Consider the following 20,001-nt stretch of genomic DNA (forward strand, 5'->3'; position numbering starts at 1 on the left):
GATAAAATTTAACAGAGAGAAAATAACAGGGTTTAAAGAAAATATTATAAATGTACCAAATGGAGAGCTTTATCATTTAGTAGAATGAGCAAAAGGGCTTGATAATGTTAGCTGAGCTTAAATGTATCAGGAATTATGAGTGTGATATGGCTTTCAAATAAAGGAATTTGTTTTTACGGATCTTTCAGAAGAGTATAACTCATAGAACCATTTTTGAATTACTTCAAGTATTAAAGACAACTTGAATACCTTATTTGAATCTGATTTTTAGCTAGTTAAAAAGTTTGTGGGCTATTATAAGTAAATTTATCATGAATAATTCTGAAAATAATGCTGAAATAATGGGAAATGATACAATGTGTGAGACTGGCTAAAAACCATCCATTAATTTAATATCAAGTGTGAGAGATGGCACAATTCATTTGGATAGACCCAAAAGGCAGATGCAGGAATGGCAAGAGGGCTAATGCTGATGATTCTAGCTAAAATTAATTAGGCAAACTTAATTTATTTTTCAAATACAAAGGTTAAATTAACATTATGAAAGTCAGCACACACTCAAGAGAGTATTTAGCATAAAGAAGCAACCTATTAGATGTGAGATGGCAAACTGTCAATACTTCAAGGTATTTTCCTAATCATACCCTCTTTCTCAAAGCAAACACTTCTCAGAGTTCCTTAATAATAACCTTCCAACTCTTCATCATGCTTTTATCACTTGCTTATAAATCCCTAAATCATTTAACTCGCAAGCTTTATTAGAAATAACAAAGTGCATGTGCTATGAGAACTGTCTCTGGACGGGCTGGAGAGATGGCTTAGTGGTTAAGCGCTTGCCTGTGAAGCCTAAGGACCCCGGTTCGAGGCTTGGTTCCCTAGGTCCCACGTTAGCCAGATGCACAAGGGGGCGCACGCATCTGGAGTTCGTTTGCAGAGGCTGGAAGCCCTGGCACACCCATTCTCTCTCTCTCCCTCTATCTGTCTTTCTGTGTCTGTCACTCTCAAATAAATTTTAAAAAAAATTAAAAAAAATAATAAAAAAAAGAACTGTCTCTGGAATCACATTGTTTACATTGCTCCCATGCTCTGAGAGACTTTTAGCTCTGAGCCTTAGTGTTTTACATCTATAAAACTTGGTAACAGTGCTGGGCATGGTGGCTCACACCTATAATCCCAGCACTTGGGAGGCAGAGGCTGGTGGATTACCATGTGTTCAAGGCAAGACTGGTCTACACAGTTCAGGGAACCCTGTGTATAGAGTGAAACTTTGTCTCAAAAGAGTCCCCCCCAAAGTAATAAAAAAGTAAATGTGATAGCATCTACAACTTAGTCTCTGTGAACGTTAAGTGAAAATTACTATGCAAAAATGTTTAGAATCAGCCAGGTATGTTGGTACACGCCTTTAATCACAGCACTTGGGAGGCAGAGGTACAAGGATCTCTCTGAGTTCCCGGCCACCCTGAGACTACATAGTTAATTCCAGGTCAGCCTGGACCAAAGTGAGACTCCACCTCAAAAAACAAACAAACAAACAAAATGCTTGGAATCTCATATGAAAAGTATCAAGTTTCCAAGAGGCATTTGCCCCCCTCCCACTCTCTTCTCCTTCTCCTGAGGTAACCCAGGCCCAGAAAGCCAAATGTCACATGTTTTCTCTCATATGTGGATCCTACCTGCAAATTATTGTACTTCTATGAAAATGAATTCAGTAGCAGAGGCCAGTAAGCTAGAAAGGAGATATAAAGGGAATAGAAAGGGAGGGAGGGGGGAATTAGTGGGATGGTATTGTATATATATGTAAGTAGAAGAAGAGATTAATGGGAGTGGAAAGGCCTAAGTGAGGCCAGAAGAGACTGAGTAAAGGAAAGGTGGGGGAAGGGCTAATTGAAATCTAAGAAGGTATGAATAAATCATATGGCAACCTAATTATTTGGACAGTGGAATATCCAGAAGCCATAGATTGTTATTAGAAAATTTTCAGTGCTAGGGATGGGATACCTTCCAGTGAGTTCTTAGCCAGGAAGGTCCCTGATGCCCCCAAAACATTACAGGCTATTGGTAAGGCTCTTGGTTTCCCACCAGGAATAGATGGTAAGACCCTATTGCTGAAGACTCCACATACTTGGGCTGTAAAGGTAATGGAGAAATCCTGCTGGAGCTAAGCTGAAAACATCCTCTGTGTAGACCAGCTGACAGAAAACTGGAAAAAGTTATGCTATATGCAATTTTATGGTAGAGAGAAAAATCACCAATGGAGATACTCAACAGTGGATACTGCAAGCCTTAAATTTGGCTATCTAGGCCAAATGAGTCAATGGGTGAAATAGTGGCATTGTTATGGGGGAAACCAACTGCTCTCCAATTGGACTGGAGGCCTGCTCTATCAGAGGGAATACATGACTGATACTAAAAACCTACAACAGGGTTATTCATGAGCCCTAGGGGGTAACTTCTGCTGGTATCTATCTAAATGTATATGCTATGACCACCAAACTGCCCAGTAAGTGCTTCTGTTAATGTTCATACCCACATATTAATGCTACTTTTACCTTTGGTTAGAGGAGCTTCTTTTTTTAAGTTGGCAGTAACCTTGGGATGACTCAGAAGTCACCATAGTGCTGAGAAGTGACAGAGGAATGTTTAGCACTGAAACATCTCTATCACACCTTTCAAGGCTCAGGGTCCATTGCGGAAAAGGTGGCAGAAAGAAATGTAAGAGCCAAAGGAAGGATAGGACTCCTTACAACGTGCTCCTCTAGACACAAAATGACCTGGATATCCATGACTTCACAGTGTCTGATAATATCTACACAAGACCATCATAACAGGATGAAAAGATAATGTTATCAAAATAAAAGAGAGACTTATTGAAAGGGGAAAATGTATGGTGGAGAATGGAGTTGCAAAGGGGAAAGTGGGGGGAGGGGTGGAATTACCATGGGTTATTGTCTATAATTATGGACGTTGTCAATAAAAAAATAAATCAAAAAAGAGGAAAAATAAAATATTTCAAAAAAGTAAAAATTACTGTTTACAAGTACTGAGATCCAGCATCTTCCTCAATAGAAAGACATCTTTCCACTAACACCAGAAATAAAGGATGTTCACAGCTTTCCCCACTGTTTGTCATTGTCTAGAAATAACAGTCAATGTAGTTAATCAGTGCTATAGGAATTGAGGAAAAAGAAATAAAACAACCTCTGTTTGTAGTAGATATACATAGAAAATTCTTAGGTGTTAAAACTAAACAAATTGTTAGCCGGGCGTGGTGGCGCACGCCTTTAATCCCAGCACTTGGGAGGCAGAGGTAGGAGGATTGCCTTGAGTTCGAGGCCACCCTGAGACTCCATAGTGAATTCCAGGTCAGCCTGGACTGGAGTAAGACACTACCTCGAAAAATCAAAAAAAAAAAAAAAAAAAAACAACAAACAACAAAAAAAAACTAAACAAGTTGTTGAATAGGTAGCAGATAAAAAATTAATAGGCAGAGATCAATACCCTTAAACTACATGAACAATAGCCAGTTAGAGCATATAATGGTATAATAAATTCACTTACAATGGAAACAAGGATTGAGTATTTAGGAATAATTACAACTTCCACAAAGAAAAGCTATTGAGGAGAAAGATACAAGTAGTTTTATAAAAGTTCAAAAAAATATTTTAATATGTTGACTTTTGCTAAGTTTTGCTATCCTTAAAAAGCACAGGCAGGGCTGAGAAGATGTCTCTGAAAATAAAGTGCTTGTTATGTAAGCATGAAGATCCGAGTTTGGATACCTAGCATCTACAAAAACATTGGGTGAGCACTGAGGCCCACCTGCAATCTCTGTGTATAAGAGGTGGAGATGGGCAATACAAGCTAGCTAGCTAGACCAGATGAATTTGTGACTTTTAGGTTCAAGTGAGAAACCCTGCCTCAGTAAATAAAATGGAGAGTGATAAAAGAAGATACCTAATGTCAACATCTGACTTCCACCTCCTCGTGCATCCACCCATGTGAGATGCATACACACATACATGCACACCAACACCACATCCACACACACCAAAAAGCCATAAGCATTACTGTTAAAGGAAAGTGGTTTAAGGTTTTGTTACTTCAGTAATGATGGGCACATGTGTGTTCCCTAATTTGATACTGAATACCACCTTCCAAGTGATACATTGAAATTGGTAGGAAAATGGACAGTCTTGGAACAGATAATACTCAGGGAACACACACAATTGCAGGAGGAAAATACATGTTCTCACTCATCTGCGGTTCTTTATTTTTTAATTTTTATTTATTTATTTGAGAGTGACAGACAGAGAAAGAGGCAGAGAGAGGAGAGTGGGCGCACCAGGGCTTCTAGCCACTGCAAACGAACTCCAGACACATGTGTCCCCTTGTGCATCTGGCTAATGTGGGTCCTGGGGAATCGACTCTTGAACCAGGGTCCTTAGGCTTCACAGGCAAGTGCTCAACCACTAAGCCATCTCTCCAGCCCTCATCTGTGGTTCTTAACTTGGAACAGCTTCAGTTGCTGGCCTATCTCATGGTCAACTCAAGGTGTACATAATAGGGATGAAAGGGATTGGGGACAGGGGAAAGAGGTTGGGGGAAATAAATACAAAACTAAACCCAAAATGAATTGGTACCATAGAAACCTTTCTCCTTGTACATCGAAAAAAAGACAACCTTCAATAGGAGTATGGGACGAGTGTCTGGAAAGAAGAGCCCTGGAGAGGTTGGGCTGAAGGCCTATATCTCCTAGTACCAGAAATTGGTTGCTATCCACATCGATCTGTTCATTATAGAGACCTATAAGGTCCCTAAATAAAGACAGGTTTCTGTCAAAGCACTTGATTACCTGGCTGAGGTAAAAGGTAAGACCCTATTGCTGAAGAATCCATATATTGCTGACAAAAAACACTAAGAGACACAGATACAATGTGGAACACAGCCAGTGTCCAGATGGTTAGCCCACTAGTGCTGGAAAGAGCTTCATGAGCTACTTGGGGAAGGTGGCCAACAGTGGTGTGAGCAAGCAGCAGTCTAAGCTACCAGCCTGACAAGATGCAAACACTGGTGCAGTGGTGACACACAGCCTTGGTTGGTAACCAATGGTCTTCTGATTGGCTAAGAGATCTGATCACTGGAAAGGAACCCATAAACTGGAAATAGAAAGTAGGAACCAGGTCAGAATCTAATGGAGACCAAGATTATTGTCTCCAGTAACAAGATCTCTCAAATTGTTGGATAAAAGAAGGGCTACATCCATCAAAATCTCCCTAAATTAACAATGCTCATTCCATTTAACCTATCCTGATTTAATTCTCTGTTAGACAATCTGTTTTTCTTTTTATGAAGATAGTGAGACCCAAGGAGATAAGCCACATTTCAGCCAAGGCCCAGGTAAAATCACAGAGGAAGTGAGGAGATGAGCAAGAGTGCTGCTTCCATGGTATGCCTGACAATCAGGACCAGGGTGAAGGAGACAGACAGTGATGATACTCAACACTTACCAAAGCAGAGATCCAGAAATTACTGAGAGCTTATCACTGAAGTAGATTTATAACACACCTACCATAGCTCAGGGAATTTTCCAGAAGAGGGGCTGGAAAGATTGTAAGAGCTACAGGTTGGGACATCATACCCAGAGCTGTTGCCCACTCCCCTACCAATAACTGACTGCTCCTCTTAGAATGCATAATCCACAACCCCATGGGTAATACCAGTAGCTCCACTGAGGTGGATCCTCAGAGAAATGGGGCCAGGTAGGAGAGAAAAGATGGTATAAACACATGATGTACCCATAAAAGTATGTTCTTAATAAAAAATGGGTTATATTTTGAGTTCAGAAAGTAAATAAATATTAAAAAGAAGTATGGTGTCTTATTGGATGTAAAGGAATCAACACCTAAGAGTTTCTAATGACTAAATCTAAGATAAAAGAAGCAACATGTAATAATTATATGGTTTATATACTATGGATAAAAAGAATATATATGATTCCCTACTGATATAAACGAAGGACAAAAGACATTTTCCTTATAATCTAATTTCAATAATGGATATATAGGCAATGATAGAAGAAGGAAATTACCACCACAAAGTAGCTACAGGAAATATTGAACAATGCCTGCTAACATATGTTGGAGAAGAGACTATGAAACTGATCATTTGCATAATTTTAAAGTGTCCATCCACAAGATAAAAATTACAAAAGAAAAATGTAACATGGAGAAATCTGCCAGACACCACCTTTACAATGTGACCAACATTTATATAACCATCATAAGATATGACTATATGATGTAACTTAATATGACATTCTAGGATAGGGAAGTATGTCTGTAGTTTTCTTGCTAAAAGTCAATGATGTCAGTTTCATCAATAGAAGACACCTGACAATTAAACCAGTACAAAGGAAATGTAGCTAGCTAGTAGTTTTCAGAAGTGGTCAAATCATGAAAGATCAAGGAAGACTGAGGAGCTGCTATGGCCTGGAGGAGACAAGAGACATGGCAATAAACACAGGTGATCAGGGATTAGGACTTGTCCTGAAATGAACATCATAGAGATGATGGCAGAGGGAAGAAAATCAGTAGTTGCCAAGAAATATAATATTCAAAACAGGCACAACTGGAAAAATTCAAATAAGATTAGCTATTAACTTCCTAAGTTGATGTTTTGTAAACCTGTCAACAATAGTGGTATCTTAATGGAGAATATATTGGAACATTATGCATTGTTTCATACCTGTTTAAAATGCTTCAAAAGTTAGTTCACAATAGTTAAAAAATATAGAGTTCTGGGCTGGAGAGATGGCTTAGCGGTTAAGCGCTTGCCTGTGAAGCCTAAGGACCCCGGTTCGAGGCTCGGTTCCCCAGGTCCCACGTTACCCAGATGCACAAGGGGGCGCACGCGTCTGGAGTTCATTTGCAGAGGCTGGAAGCCCTGGCGCGCCCATTCTCTCTCTGTCCCTCTATCTGTCTTTCTCTCTATGTCTGTCGCTCTCAAATAAATAAATAATAAAAAAAAATTAAAAAAAAAATATAGAGTTCTTAGTCACTTGAGATAAAATGGAATGTAACCACACAAAAGCATGAAGAGGAGGGATTTGAGCCATAGCTGGGCAATTTCAGCACATAGACATTAAGGTCTCCTAAAGTCCTGAGCTATTTTGGAGACTATTATCAGAATTATTGCTTAAAAATGAATCAGGGGCTTGGGAGATTGCTTAGTGGTGAAATGTGCTTACTTGCAAAGCCCACTGGCCCAGTGTTAAATCCTGCCATCCATGTAATCCCAGAAGGCAAGCACTTGCAGTGGCAAGAGACCCTGACAGCCCCATCCACCTCTCCCCACAAAAACATTTTTAAGGTGAATTATAGGATTTCATATAAGCTTTGACACAATTCTAATCCCCCTGAAATTGTAGAAAGTGAGCAGTTTGTTTAGATCAAATGTTACAAGATGTGAGAATAAAAATGCTTAATGAAAGGCCTGAATTAGTTTAGCTTAATTTTCAAGAATTTTAAGCATGTAATAATAGATTCACATTTGTTGGTAAATTTTCAGCCACACTCCAAATACTCACTCTTAACTATGCCAGATAATAACACAACAGGCTTTGTCCACTTAAATGAGGTGAAAATATTCTGTTGAGTAGAAAAATGCAGATTCCATATAGTACATGTAGCATTTTTTTTCCAAAAGTAAATACCCAGGAGAGCACCTAATATTTTATAAGGACAAAATATAAGTAGGGTAGAGCCTGGTGGTAGGAAATGAATTAGCATTTTCTAAATTATCTACAGTAATTAGATATTATTTTAATGATATAATGTAATAAATGTATAATTTAAAGGAAACAGTATATAACAACATTTTTTCAGTCTATAAACTGAGTAATGAAGTAACTTCAAATGAATAGAAGTTAAAACTAAAGATACCTATGGAAATGACAGTAATTTATGCTAGGATGATTTGGTAGAGGCTACAAATGGGAGGTGATAAGTGGATTTTTTTGAGCAAGGTTATTTCCATTAAAGAAATGTCAATAATTTCTCAGAAACAAGCTTGAGCAACTACAATTATTAAGCTAACTATGTCTTAGGGAATACATCTAACTTTTTAATCGCTTATTTTATTTTTAATAGTATTTATTTGTTTGAGAGAAAGAAAGAAAAGGAAAGAGAGAGAGGGAAAGAGAGAAAGGAGAATAGAGAGAATGGGCAAACCAGGACCTCCAGCCACTGCAAACAAAATCCAGATGCATGTACCACTTTGTGCATCTGTTTTACATGGGTATTGAAGTCTTGAACCTGGGTCCCTAGGCTTTGTAGACAAGTGGTTTAACCACTAAGCAATCTATCTCTCTAGCCCAAATAGCTCATTTTCAAAATGGAAAAGAGAATATATACTTCGTTAGGGAAAAGAACACATGTCTATTGGGATACTTTCTCCTGCCATATTTTACTTTATAGGCAATATGTTAAATGGAAAGGATCAATTTTGTCATGGTGTTTAAATTTCTGTCTATTCTTTACTTATCTGATCTTAAATACTGATTCTTAAATTTTCTGTTTTTGACTTTTAATGTACATTAAAATCAGCCTTGGAATTTTTATCCTGTATATTTTGGTTGAAATCTTGACTTTTTGTACCAGAATCACCTAGAATCTTATGAACAATGCGAAATCTTGGGCCCCACCCAAACTTACAATCTTTGTAATATCTTCATTTGGCTTACATGTACATTAAGATTTGAGAAGCTCTGGTCTAAAAAATAGAAATTAGGGATGGAGAGATGGCTTAGCAGTTAAGGAACTTTCCTGCAAAGCCAAAGGACCCAGGTTTGATTCCCCAGGACCCATGTAAGCTAGATGCACAGGATACATGCATATGAATTTCATTTTGCCATGACTGGAAGCCCTGGCATACCCATTCATATTGCCTCTCTCTCACATACATACATATACATACATACATACATACATACATACATACATAAATATAATTTTTTAAAAGAATACAAATTAGTCTTGTTAACCTTTAGTTTCTGTAGTTTACTATAAAGATTAATGATTCATATTAAAATATAGAAACCAGTACTGACACGGAATTCTATTAATAAATGAGAAAACATATTTTCCTTTGAAAACCCATTTTAAAATCATCAAACCATCTTGAACAAAATAAAAACAAAATACTTATGGATTCTCAGATGACATTAAAATGAGTTCTTATCAGCTTTATTTACCCTTAGTCTTACAAACAACCTTAACTCATATTTTATATTGAATCATATTTAAACTGAATAAGTCCATTCTACTAGCCATTTTTATACATTAACTTGATCTGACACTCTCATTCTTACAGAGCTTAACTGTTTGAAAGTTCAGCTATAAAAATCAATAAATAAGTGACATACAGCAACTTCAGTTTCTTCTAAACCTTACTATATCTTACTACATCACTACATAAGCCAAATAAGTTAATATTAACCTTGTTTTCAAAGCAATGAAGCACTTGGAGAAAAAAGTAAGAGGAAACACACTGTCACCATCCATACCTATGTAATATCTACTACATAAGAATATGCAAGAGCTAAAACTTTTATTCATAGGAAATGTTCCCATAAGCTTTTCAGCCCTAAATATATTTTGTTAACATGGCGTATTCTGCAATTGAATGTTTAATAAAATTAAAAATATTTTAATATGTTGAAATTTTATCAAATTTTGGTAACCTTAAGAACTTACTCACAGTTTTGCTAGGAGTAAGATCATGTAAAATTCAACCTGTGGTTTCAGGCTTTCTTATTTGTTTTAAAGTTTATGATAACATTTCATTTAATGTTAGCTAATATATATATACATATATGTATATATAATTTGGTTTATTGAGATAGGGTTTTACTCTAGCCCAGACTGACCAGCAATTCACTATGTGGTCTCAGGGTGGCCTTGAACTCACAGTGATTTTTCTACCTCTGTCTTCCAAGTGCTGGTATTAAAGACATGTGCCACCATGCCTGACGAAAGTTATACTTGTTTTGAATGTTGTATTACATTGTTACTAGTCATTTTTCTCTCTGCCATTTTGTATTTTATAGAAATTTCCTAAACTATTTGCCTATAACATGTATTAAACATTAATATTCAATTACCATATTTGTTTGGTTGAAAGATATCTAGCTTCAGTAAAGTTTTGAATTTTTTATGTATCATTTTATTTATTTTTTATTTAAAGAGGGCTTTGGGAATATTGTATTTACTCATCATCAAGAAAAAATAGATTGATGTGAAAACAGTTAGATTCTTTCTTAGATCTCAGATGTCAGTAACTTCTTAATCTTTCCAAACTCTATGATTTTTAAATAAGGACTGTAAGTTGTGATACTTAAAATTGTAATTTCTAATACTATGACACATGTATTTTAGCAAATGAAGTAATTTCAATAAGAAAGGCCCAGCAGACTATCTCCAGTACAATGAAATCTTGAGAAATATCAAACTTAGAAAAATTGAAGATCATGTTGCATTAGAATTACAGATTCATGTAATTAAATATCCACAAATAAGCATAGACTAGATCATTGGCAGTTGTAATCTCTAAGGTCCAAGCAGGAGGATGGTACATAAGTAAGCAGAATAAGTCATAAGTAAGCTGCACTTTGTGGGGACACATAAACACACACACACTCCATCATAAATATTACTTATTTATTAACTGCAAGAAAACCAGAAAGTTTAGATTATTCAGGAGCAAATTGATGATGAATATGTAGGAATTTCTGTTATCTGGGAAGGTATATTGTTCTAAAAATATGAAGCATTTTATTCTTTGGCCTTTACTATTCTATGTATTATTCAATTTATGGCAAATATTTAATGATATTTTCCTAACATTCCTGAATACTAAGCAATATGCGAAATCATGTTTTCTCATATACATTGTACATTCCATTTAACTATTCGTACTTTTAAAACAGTGATATAAGAATTATATTAGCTTTATGTAATGGGAAAAGACATTTTAGATTATTATAATCATATTCACTATTGGAGATATATATTGATGCTTTTAATTAATAAATGCTTATTCCCAGAATATTTCTGGAGTTATGTTACAAGATTCCAGACTCCAAATGTAATTAGGCCAAGATTTTCATTAAATCATGTAAAAATTAAGCTAGCTTCTCCCTATCAAATTAATATGCTGGAAAAAAGCAACTATAATTATCAAACATAAGAATTCAGAAAAAATAATCTCTTATAAATATCACCCTGGAAGTTGAATAAAGCAAGAAAAACTTATTCCCAACAGTCTTGAATCTAGAAGAAGTAAGTAAGGATTTATTTGCAAATTCTTTCAGCCAGTCATGGTGGTAGAAGGACAGCTGTGATTTCCAGGCCATCCTGAGACTACATAGAGTTCCAGGTCAGCCTGGGTAGAGTGAGACCTTATCTTGAAAAAATAAAACAAAAATAATCTTTTAGTTTCTAAAATTCATTATGAGATTTCTTTTCATATTTAAAGGAATGGCACATGTAGCAGTGCATGTTTTGAAATAAATCTATTTTCTTTCTAGGCTGAGTATTAGAGGGGCTAATTCTGGGAAGACAGTTATACAATCTAGTTATAGTTGAATGGGCAACCCTCCTCATTGCTAGTTAAATAAATACTTGTCTTTATATAAAAACAAATCTCTCTTGGGGACTTGTTAGGTGTTTTAAGAAAAAAAGACAGGAAAATAACATCTGCAAGTTAACTAATTTAACCACTTGGTTTAGAAGCTTGAGCTCTGACAGGGTAGTCTGGATTTAAACAGATTAATTTAGTTTAAAATAAAATGCTTTATGCTTTTTAAAGATTCCATTTAACTCTGTCTACAGACTCTAAAATGTATAAAGTTTTAAAATGTATTTATTTAATTATTTATTTGAGAGAGAGAAAGAGGGAGAGAGAGAGAGAGAAGAGAAGAGAATATGAATGGGCATGCCAGGGCCTCCAGCCATTGCAAACGAACTCCAGATGCATGTGCCCCCTTGTTACATGGCTTACGTGGGTCCTGGAGAGTCGAACCTGTATCCTTTGGCTTTGCAGCCACAACACCTTAACCACTAAGCCATTTCTCTAGCCCATAAAATGTATAAATTTTGAAGGCAATATAAAACTAAAAAAACAAAAAACTAAAGTGTCCTTCAAAACATCTTTAAAAAGGAAATACAATGGGAATTAATTGAGGCAAGCGAAATCACCATTGTGTTTGAATAAATGAAAGATAAGCTCATCATTTTTTCACATCTATATAGTTTTCTGTTAATTTCACAGTAAGGAGAACCTTTACTGTACCTGACGGGGGTTTCTTTCTGATTTACTTCTACACCACTCCCAGTCTGTAAGGTCTAGTTTCTGATTCTCTTCCTGAGATAGTCTTCTCTCTGCACCTTCAAAAATGGTTGTCTCTATGTAGTTTATATCACTTCCCGTTTTGTCAGAAATGGCCCCATTTTCTTTGTCAGGGTCTTGTCCAACCTCTGTGGTATCAGTATTTGTGCATTTGTTGATGCCAGTCCCTGTGGCGCTGTCCACAAATGGCGTGGTGCTGATTTCTACTTTAATGGTGTTGAAGATGTTATGGTTGTTTCTTTGAGGTTCTTTTGTAGTTTCACATTCATAGGTCTTCAGGTTGGGATAGGACATGGAATTTTCATCATGATAATCATTAGAGTAATCTGAATGTGCTATTTTATAAATTCCATAACTTTGTTGGAATGACAGATTGAATTCAAAGCCTTTCCTCTTGGCTAAGGGAAAAAAATAAATTTAGTTTATTATATTATAAAATTAGGATATCAGGTAGATATAAACAGCAGTTTGACCTACAGGAAGTGCATTAAACCTGATTATTATGAGTTTAAAACCCTCTCCCATTAGTTATTGTAGCTTATACAAAGTCATATGCCTTCCAAAATCAAACCCTCTTAGTAATCTAAGCCTAATTTTTCTTCCACAGCAAGGAACTTGAAATGCACACAATCTGACAGGTACTTTAGATCTTTAAAGTGGTACTACATAACAAATATTCAAATATAAATTAGGAAGTTATCAAATATATTTAGCTTTAGCATTTTAGGTTCACTAATTCTGTAAAAGTCTTTATTTGGGGATGACAGCTATTTATAAATTCTACTCTACTAGAAATTAATTAATAGCCTTCACATTATGAAGGATTTAGCAGAAACAAGATGCACAGATAAGACTAATTTAAAAATCTTTGTGTATAATATTTATGACATTTATATGTCTATAAATGGACATATTAAACATTAGATCATGCTTCTGCCATATAGCATATAGCTTGCCAACTTTAAAAATTCTCTCTATTTTTCTCTCACCCCCTCTCTCTTGCTAGGGTCTTACTCTGTAGCTCAGGCTGGTGTAGAATTTTCCAGTTTTCTCAGGCTAGCTTTGAATTCTCTAACCTTCTGTCTCAATTCTGGGATTATGGGTATGTGTCACCATGTTCAGCAATGTGTACATTTCTTATGAAAGTACATTGCAAATACATTTGTCTTAAAAAGCAAGTGCACACACATTTATGTGGGCTGAATCACTTTACATTGTCTATAAATCTTATTATTAAATGAGTTTAGCATAAACACATATAATTTATGAGTTAAATATGGTAAAAGGGACTGGAGAGATTGCTCAGTGGTTAAGGTACTTGTCTATAAATCCTAACAACTGGGGTTCAATTTGCCAGTACTCATGTAAAGCCAGATGCCCAAAGTGCTGCATGTATCTGGAGTTCATCTCAGTGGCTAGAGGCCCTAGAGCACCCATATTCTCTCTCTCTCTCTCTCGTGTTTGCATCTCTACGCTTGCAAATAAATAAATAAAAATATTGAAAAGTAAGGTGGAGGATGCTGGCATTCTAAATGTATTACTATTAGTTGATGGGTTCAATGGAAAGTCTTAGTAGAATGAAAATTTGATGGGAAGAGATGAACATTTTGTGTGTGAATATTAGTCAATATTAGGTAATATTTTATTTATTAGGAAGGAATTTGTATCAAAGCTATATTCAAAATGCAATTAAGTGTTTTGGTTTTCATATTTTAAAACATGACTTATTATAAGGAAATTTTCTACTTTGGTAGCTCTATGTTTTGTAGTCAGACATTTAACTATCTTGGTGGGAAAATTATGAAAAGCTATAACATTTTATGAAATAATATCTAAAATTTGATTCACTTTATTATACACTATAGTCTCATTCACATGCTGATTCTATTACTGAAATGTTCTTAAAACCAAAGATTTTCAAACAAGTACTTTTTACTGAAACATAGGATTATAAGTGGCATTAATTTTGTTATGAGCCAAAGCACAACCAAGAAAAATGTGTATCAAAAGTAAATGGAGGGCTGGAGAGATGGCTTAGCAGTTAAACACTTGCCTGTGAAGCCTAATGACTCTGGTTCAAGGCTCAATTCCCCAGGACCCACATTAGCCAGATGCACAAGGGGGCGCATACGTCTGGAGTTCATTTGCAGTGGCTGGAAGCCCTGGTGCACCCATTCTCTATCTCTCTCTCACTCTCTCTCTCTGTCACTCTCAAATAAATAAAAATGAAACAAACAAAAAAAATTAAAAAAAGTAAATGAAAAGTAGAAATGGATGGTCATGTTTTATATATACACTGTCATCCCTACTTACTTTCTGTAGTAATATGGCACAGTAAAATTATACAATCACTGTAACCTACTCTGTGATAACTGATAGAGCTAAAAAGGATGACTTAATTATTGATGGGATTCCCATAAAAATTGGCATTTTAGAGCCATTAAAAAATAAGACTCAACTTAAACACCAACTTTATGTTTACTGCTTGGTAAAATTGATATCAATTATTACTTTATTAGCTATATATCATAACTCTGGAATATATAAATTAAAAATGTGTAAGATGTTTAAAAGAGTACACAAAATGTGCTTTTAGGGAATCTGCCTCCAAGTTGAACACAAGACCATTTGAGGTGGGCTAGGAAAAGAAATACATGAGAGTGACTGATGTGGTATACTGATCATGTTACTTCATACACAAATAGCCCTACACAACAGAAGCTCTATTAGTAGCTGAAAAAAACTGAGGTGGATACAGGAGAATTACATATGATAACTTAGCTGGGAAATGACCTGTAGTGTAAAGCTGATTCCAGAATTCAGGCTATTATTCCCTGTATGAAATTGCTTTACTGATAAACTCATGAATGAAATATAATAATGAAAATGGAAGGGCATGGATGTGAGATTTTAAGGCTAGAGTAGTATATCAATTATTACCTATGAAAACCTTTTAAGTTTAAAAGATATTATTGCTAGTGACTTTTCCTTAACATTAAAGGCAAATTAGGACTGAAGTAGATAATGAGAAGATAGATTTTACAATTTATGATGTTGTGAATATCTGACTAGAGGTTGATTGGAAAGGGTTGGAGAACCCCTATGAAAATATATTAAAAATACCAGTGAACAATCAAAACTACATTGAATAAAATGTGAGCATCAGAGTCGAAATTGGACATATTTAAGTTAATTGAGCATAATGATTGCCTTTTAAAACGTTATTAGTAAAATATAGAAAACTATAATGTTTATAGGGACCAGACTGGTAACATTAATAATTCATAACTTCTAGTATATTGTAGAAATGGGTGCTACCCTGTATCTACAGCAGGCTCTTCAGCTCCAACTAATTATTGTGGGCATTGTTGTCAGATATGATTTTTCAAGATTCAAACCAGATATGCATATTTTGATGTGAAATACCTGATCTTAAAATTATGTAAAAATTGGTTAAAAGTCAAGCATTTGATTCAAATCCAGCTCATAAGCTATAAACTGAGAAACCCTGTCCCCCACTGAACATGTAGTATTCATCCCCTAATAGATGTTTCACAGTGACTGGACAAGGTAACCTGCAGAAATCATATTTTACTGAGAGCACGAGTTTGGACCGGATTGGCTTTGACTCAGTGATGCTAGGTGAATGGAATGTGATGTAAGGAGGATATCTATAAATTTTATTCATTTGGGGGTGAGGAGATTGCTCAGTGGTTAAAGGCGCTTGCTTGGAATACTGCCAGCCCAAGTTTGATTCTGCAGAACACATATAAAGACAGATGTAATGTGGTCCTCATGTCTGTGACCCCAGGGCAACTATGGCAGTGGCAACAGAAGGCAAGCCAAGAGAATCTGGAAGCTTACAGGCCATCTAGACTGGCACACAGATATGGCAAAAGTAGCAAAGGAGACCCTGTCTCAAATGAAAGAAATAAGATGACAAACATCTAAGGTTGTCCTCTGGCCTCTGTGTGGCAGTCTCCCACTACACATCTTACACATGAATACATACAAACATAAAATTATAACAAATAAAATCATTATTCATTCATAGGAGCATGGCTGGAAAGGGCTGGAGTCCCTGACTCCTGTTTTATTCTTGTTTTTATTTTATTTTGTTGAGGCAGGGTTTCACTATAGCTCAGGCTGATCTTGAACTTACTGGTACCCTCCTACCTAAGCCTTCTGAGTGTTGAGATTATAAATGTGAGCTATTACTTCTGGCTCTGGCTACTGGTTTTATGCAAATTAAAAACATACTGTACTGATTTAATTTTTTTTTTAATTTGAGAGTGACAGACAGAGAGAAGGAGGTAGAGAGAGACAGACAGAGAATGGGTGTGCCAGGGCTTCCAGCCACTGCAAACGAACTCCAGACGCATGCGCCCCCTTGTGCATCTGGCTAACGTGGGTCTTGGGGAATCGAGCCTTGAACCGGGGTCCTTAGGCTTCACAGGCAAGTGCTTAACCGCTAAGCCATCTCTCCAGCCCTGATTTAAAATGTTTTGAATAGAAACTTTCATTAACAACATATAAAAACTTGAAAACCAAAATAGTATAGCTGAATATCTTTAAAAATCTGAAATGTAAATACAATGTTTTAGTTGTTTCTGCAAAGCAAGAGCTTCAGTGTTTCTAAACCCCAGATTATATATTAGTCCTGTTTTACCAATGATAATTTTCTACATAATTACATAAGCCACATAGAAGAAACAATTTTCAAATCTATCATTAGATACTGATTTTGTAAGGAAATAAAAGTATACATGATTTTTATATAAAATGGTTGATTGTTAGTTGTTTATTTAAGAAAACATCATGTCAGGCAAAATAAAAAAAAAATAGTGTGAAAGCCATATCCAGCCCCGTATGTGCCATTTGAGAACTTTCTGGTAAGGTTCATATAAAATATTTTTTGAGATAGAAGTAATATAAATTACCCAAGACACAGGGAATTTTCATTTCTGGATGTGTGTTTCTAGTAGTAACATTCATTTTCTGATCATATGGCTTTGTTACCATATAAAGTGAAGTTGAGATGCACAGTTATTTACATATATTTATAGCTAGAAGATGAACTTATAGTGAGGATGAGCATAAAAAATATATTTTCTAAACTGGGTCTGGTGGTACATGCCTTTAATCTAAGCACATGGGAGGCTGAGGTAAGATCACCATGAATCAATGACTGATACTTCCAGATCAGCCTGGGCTAGGGCGTAACTTTACCTCAAAAAAATAAGGATGAAATGTATGTATATGGTGTGTGTGTCTTTATGTATGTATATACATTTCCCGCCCCTACTTTGTTTAAAGAGTTCACTGTTAAACAATACAAAGAGGAAATGGGGTTGGGTAGATGGCTCAGCAGTTTAAGGTGCTTTCTTGAAAAGCCTGATGGCCAGGGTCAAGTTTCCAGTACTCATGTAAAGCCAGATGCACAAAGTGATGCATGCATCTGGAGTTTGCCATGAAAAGAGGCTCTGGAGTGCATATTCTCTCTCTTTAATAAATAAATAAAAATAAAATTAAACAAATGCCAAGTAAAATAAAGTTATAAAAAATAAACAATATGAAGAGAAGAAATAGTTTTCCTTTGTTAAGGAATAAATATTAAACATAAAATGCCTAGAGTTTGTCTTGATGGCTAAGCACCTGATCTGCCTGAGGATGAATCACCTTTAAGATTTCAAAATTCCTAGCAATAGGAAATTAATGGTGTCACCTTGTGCAGTGAGAATACATTCTTCCTATGGAAGTTCATAGTCTGGATAAAGAGGAAATGGAGGTATTTGAATGTACATTTCTTAAATTTGCACTTGTAGCAACATTTTTGTTTTTGAAGCCATACATCACCAAAAAGGTTTATGGTTAAATTCTATTTTGGATTTCTACAATGAGTGCCAATGAAAACAATGTCAATTTAAGGCAAAATATTATTTTGAACTTGAAAAGTTTAATTTCAGATGTGATACTAATGTGATCACTGATTCTCCTAGCCTGGCTCTAGGCTCTTCTATGTTCTGCAGCGCAGATAACAGGTTATTTCCTTGGTTATTTGCTATGATAGATCTGCTGCATTATCTTGTCTTCAGCTTTGACTGGGTGCTGCTTAGTTTTGAAAAATACCTGCCCCAAACCACCTCACTAAGACTTCATATTCCCACCACCAGACTCTTGTCTCTAAGATAGCTGCTTCGCTGTTGCATTGGCAAGATATTTACAGTTGTCAGACTGTTAGAACAGGCTTGCAAATAATTTATTGTTAAATATATTTTATGAGGTGAGCATACAATTGATTATTAATTTTCTATTAATGCTGTGACTGTTAGTCTCTGGAAGCACATTATTATATTAAACTATAAAGTTATTATAAAGACATAAAGTTGTCATGTATTAAAAATAAAGCTTGATAACACTCTTAGCCGCAAAAATATGTTTGTGAATTGAAAAATATTTAGACATTCTAAAATGTAATCAACATATGAAAAATAGCCATTAATAAATATTTATGAACCAATTTTCTGTGATATATTGAAGAATATTTTGATATTCTCTAATTTTGTCAATGCTGAAATGGTCTGAGTTGAACTGCTTTATCTAATCTTATTTTTTTTTGCTAAGGAACACTACACAAATTAAAGGACAACTCAGGAGACAGTTAATTCTACATATACTAATGAACTATCAGATTTATTATTAAGTAGCAGGGCATATCTTTTGTCTGGAATAACAAAAGGTAATTTTCATATATAAGTATATATAGAATTCTTTCCTCAACTATTCCTGCTTTCCACATATTTTGACTTCCTTTTTTTTAATTTTTATTTATTTATTTATTTGAGAGCGACACAGAGAGAAAGACAGATAGAGGGAGAGAGAGAATGGGCGCGCCAGGGCTTCCAGCCTCTGCAAACGAACTCCAGACGCGTGCGCCCGCTTGTGCATCTGGCTAACGTGGGACCTGGAGAACCGAGCCTCGAACCGGGGTCCTTAGGCTTCACAGGCAAGTGCTTAACCGCTAAGCCATCTCTCCAGCCCTATTTCGACTTCTTATTGGTTGAGAAGGGGTAGGAATCGTGTCGTTTCTTTTAGTCAAATGGTAGAGCCGAGGCTAATGTCGCAGCCTTTAAGTATGGCCATGGCTGTGCTGTACATAGTTCTGAAGTTGGTGATGCCCCCTTTCCATTCCAGATGTGTACTCTCAAACAGGCAATGGTTACCATGAATAGCACAGGTAGGCTCACATGTGTACAGACTAAAACAATCTGCCCCCTCTATACCTTTTGAAACTCAGAGTTGTTTTCCTTGTTGGTTGGTGTTAATTAAGGCTGTATCTATTTCTAATATCAGAGGAACACAGTAAAAATTATGTTGGGGACTAATTTCAGACATTCTGATTACTTACTTCAAAACATTTCCAAAACTCTAGGAAAACATAAGCATCAAAATTATGAAAATGCTTTCCATACTGTTCCATAGACTAAGACTTCATTGTGATACAAGAGTTTTATACAACTTTCAGTTAATCTCTTTTCAGGTTTAGGCCGTTCATTTGTAGGTTTGGGTGGGGGGGGGGTGAGGGATTATTTTTCA

General features: G+C 35.7%; 1 protein-coding gene across 1 annotated transcript in view; it reads right to left on the bottom strand.

Annotated features, from left to right (window-relative positions):
• The window catches only part of Gpr149 (G protein-coupled receptor 149), a 46,537-nt gene that overhangs the window by 23,774 nt on the left and 2,762 nt on the right, over positions 1-20,001 (bottom strand). Inside the window, exon 3 of the mRNA XM_045131395.1 lies at positions 12,349-12,803. Coding sequence (XP_044987330.1) covers positions 12,349-12,803 — 455 coding nt within the window. The remainder of the gene's footprint in view (positions 1-12,348; positions 12,804-20,001) is intronic.

This window comes from Jaculus jaculus, chromosome 12 (genome assembly GCF_020740685.1).
Source record: "Jaculus jaculus isolate mJacJac1 chromosome 12, mJacJac1.mat.Y.cur, whole genome shotgun sequence".
NCBI classification, from domain to species: Eukaryota; Metazoa; Chordata; class Mammalia; order Rodentia; family Dipodidae; genus Jaculus; species Jaculus jaculus.